Genomic DNA, 3,238 nt, shown 5'->3' with positions numbered 1-3,238 from the left:
ATAATATGCAGCTGACACTCCTTGTTCACCATGTTTATATATCTAATATTAAGGGTAGCCAAGGTGACGTATCACCCGAACCTTGAAACGCTGATCATACTATAGGCTTACAATTATTATAATATCTCTATGTTCAGACTACTACGTCGATTGTCGCAACAGAAGAGCCAAAGGTCACGACCTGTGCCGGGAGGGAATCGCCCTAAACCGAGACCCAAACCAAAAGCTTTACCGAAGTGCAAGGTAGGTGGGGAGGGGTGCCTTATTATTGTGGTGGATGGGTTGTATATGGGTGAAGTACTTGTTGAGGGTTAGAGTTCCAACACCCAAGCTGCTTATATATGGCTTTACTTTGAACATGTTTTCAAAAGTTTATTTTTATGGCAGAATGATTGAATGAATGTTTTATCCTTGGTGGCGCGTCATTAAAATGCCCTTACAATCCCACACATACCATAATCAACAATTGCTGTTAATCAGTAAAAGTTTTGCTCAAAACAGTCTGATAAACTCTTGAACAGCATTGTTCATGTTATATAAATCATAGAAACCAAGCTGTGATACCCGGTTTAATATCGTATCTACCACAATTCGTTGGCTATCTTTTTGTTTCAGGCGATTTATTCGTACGACGCTCAAGACACCGATGAAATAAGTTTCACTGAGGGTGATATCATAGAAATATTAAAAGAAGGTATGTTGTTTCTATGTTGGGTGGGTTATATACGACAAATAATATGAACAACTCATTAATGACCACTGGTAACCTATGCTAAGATTGTTAGGGTGTGGTGTTTAACTATCATTACTATAGTTATTTTATTGGTATTTAAATGAATTGTTTTCTGGCTAAAGTGCTTTAAAAAACACACATGGTGCAAATTAATATTAAACTTGGTTTGGGTGTTGTGACATAAATCCCAGGTTCATGTTTAGTTAATGTATCACCTTACCCCATTTAAAGTAGAACACACCATTGTTTAAGGTAACAAGTAAAAGGTAAAGGCATGACTACCAAGTCTGCAATAAGGCACATATATAGAATAGAATAACTCTGGTCTAAACCCCTGGTTCCATGGCATGCCTCACTGTAGAACCTCACCCATATAGAATAGAAGTTAGAACGCACTATGGTACCATGCCTGAACTTGCCATAAGGCACATATATGGAATAGATATTATATCCTGACATTGAGCATGAGGTTTGTTCCCCAGACGCATCAGGTTGGTGGTCGGGGAGGATTGGTAACAGAGAAGGTTTATTTCCTGGAAATTACGTCGAGAAAATTTGAATCAACATTTGGTTCACGATGGTGGATGGAACAAAATGGTGTAAACTTTTTTAAAGTTTTGTAAATATTTCAAAATTACAAATATTTTGCAAAGTTAGCTGAATTGTTTGTAAGATCGAGTTTCCGCAACTATAAGCTAATTCAGATAACAAAGAAATTCAATTTGTTTTAATATGGGTTCACAAAAATGTCCTCTATTTTAAAAATTCTTATAAGCTTTTCTTGAGCTTCTAGAACAGTTTTCTGGTCCAAGCTGAAGTTGAGTTCTTATAATTGTATCATTGCCCTGTTTCATCCGGTGGTACATTCATTATATTATAAGTGTGACTGGATATTAGGATCAGATTTTTAAAATTATTCCCACAAAATAGAATGAGTTGTTTGTTTGTTTTTTATGAATAACAATATTGGTGTCAATGTAAATATTGTGTGTTCTCCCTAAATTCATAAAATCGTAAAAGCTTCGTAATTTTTTTACATAAACATGCTCTATAAATTCAAAGTAACAGCATTTAATTTACTTGGTCTATCTTGTACAAGCACAACATATAATTGTTTCATATTTTAAACATATTTTCTTGAATGAATTAACAGCTTATAATGTTGTATATCAATGATACACACCGGCCATAATTAAGTTTTTTTGTTTTTTTCACAACTTTTCAGTTGTTTTTATGCTAATTTTAAAAAACTCTTGATGGTCCTAGTGTTTTATTTCCTGAAGAATATAAGTTTGTTTGATACGGGTGAGGCCCAACGTGCGGCACTTCATGTCACATGAGACGTGACCTATTACTCTAACCTACATATAGGCAAAACTATTAAATTAGTTGTGATTTAATTTTTTACTTCATCGCCTTAATTTTTAACCGAAGTAAATCAATTACTCGACCAAATTTAGTGCTCTTTGCTGCCCTCTTTGCACTTTATATTCATGCAATTTATATTCTCTTGTTTTTAAATCATTCGAATGACTTTTTGTTAATCTTAGCGTCGAATGTACAACAAATATAGCAGTTATTAACCAAGGTATGAAATAAACTCGTAAGTTTGTTATTTGTTCGAGTCCTTCAATCCAACTCAGTGGTGACAGATACAAACAAAGAAGATTACTTTCGGGAAACTGGACAAGCTTAAAAACTGGACAAACGAGTTAGTTTTGCAGTGTCAGAAATTTGTGGTAATTATATATTATTGCAAATAAAATTAAAAGTCGGAAAGGATCTTCTACAGTTTTGTTATTGTGGTTCTGAAGTAACCGGCGTTACTACACAGGTGGAATAACTTGAATTCAACGCAGTTGTGACAACTTAGAGCTCACCAAGTCTGTCAAGGGGACCGTTTTCGCGAACTCGGACGATTTTAAAACCAGGTAGTTTTGTGGAAAAGGCAATGTTAACTATAATACTGTGGGGTAAAATGGGATACCGTTATAACATAAATCTTATGTTTCATGATCATGTTTTAACAAGGCACTTTTAAAGTTGTGAGTATACGGTTACATAATTCTGCATATATTCTTTGTTTGCTACCAAATTGAATTGAAAAAGAATGGAAACATGTCCCATCTTACCCCAACCTTATACTACACATATTATTGCAAATAAAATTAAAAGTCTCAAAAGGAAAATTCGACAAATGTGTAAGTGTGATCTTAAAGAGTCGACGGTTCAACAATCTATTAAGCCCGTCTTTATCAAGGTAAGAACGCCAAGTGTCTTGCCTATAAGTACAAATATACACGTCAACAATGGTAGCAGCACCGAGCCTCGAACCTGTAACCTCTGGGTTACAGTCATTTGTTTGTTTAAACAACGCAAGGGGAAGTCCCATTTTGCATTCCTCTTCGGTGCGTATCGCGTCTGATTTGCTTCAGGAACAAGCGATATTAAGTTCCGCGTAAAAATCCTTGGCAGAATTAACATTACTATCGTTTTTGTGACGTC

The 3,238-nt window shown here is 35.1% G+C and overlaps 1 protein-coding gene across 1 annotated transcript in view; it reads left to right on the top strand.

Annotated features, from left to right (window-relative positions):
- LOC100185584 (unconventional myosin-If) overlaps positions 1 to 2,348 on the top strand; it is an 18,789-nt gene extending 16,441 nt beyond the window's left edge. Inside the window, exons 25-27 of the mRNA XM_002124749.5 lie at positions 138 to 243; positions 616 to 694; positions 1,216 to 2,348. Of these exons, the coding sequence (XP_002124785.3) occupies positions 138 to 243; positions 616 to 694; positions 1,216 to 1,292 (262 nt within the window). The 3' untranslated portion in view covers positions 1,293 to 2,348. The remainder of the gene's footprint in view (positions 1 to 137; positions 244 to 615; positions 695 to 1,215) is intronic.
- Positions 2,349 to 3,238: the final 890 nt, after the last annotated feature.

This window comes from Ciona intestinalis, unplaced genomic scaffold (genome assembly GCF_000224145.3).
Source record: "Ciona intestinalis unplaced genomic scaffold, KH HT000104.2, whole genome shotgun sequence".
Taxonomy (NCBI): Eukaryota; Metazoa; Chordata; class Ascidiacea; order Phlebobranchia; family Cionidae; genus Ciona; species Ciona intestinalis.
Note: the sequence above shows the minus strand (reverse complement) of the source record. Positions and strands in the feature narration are given on the sequence as shown.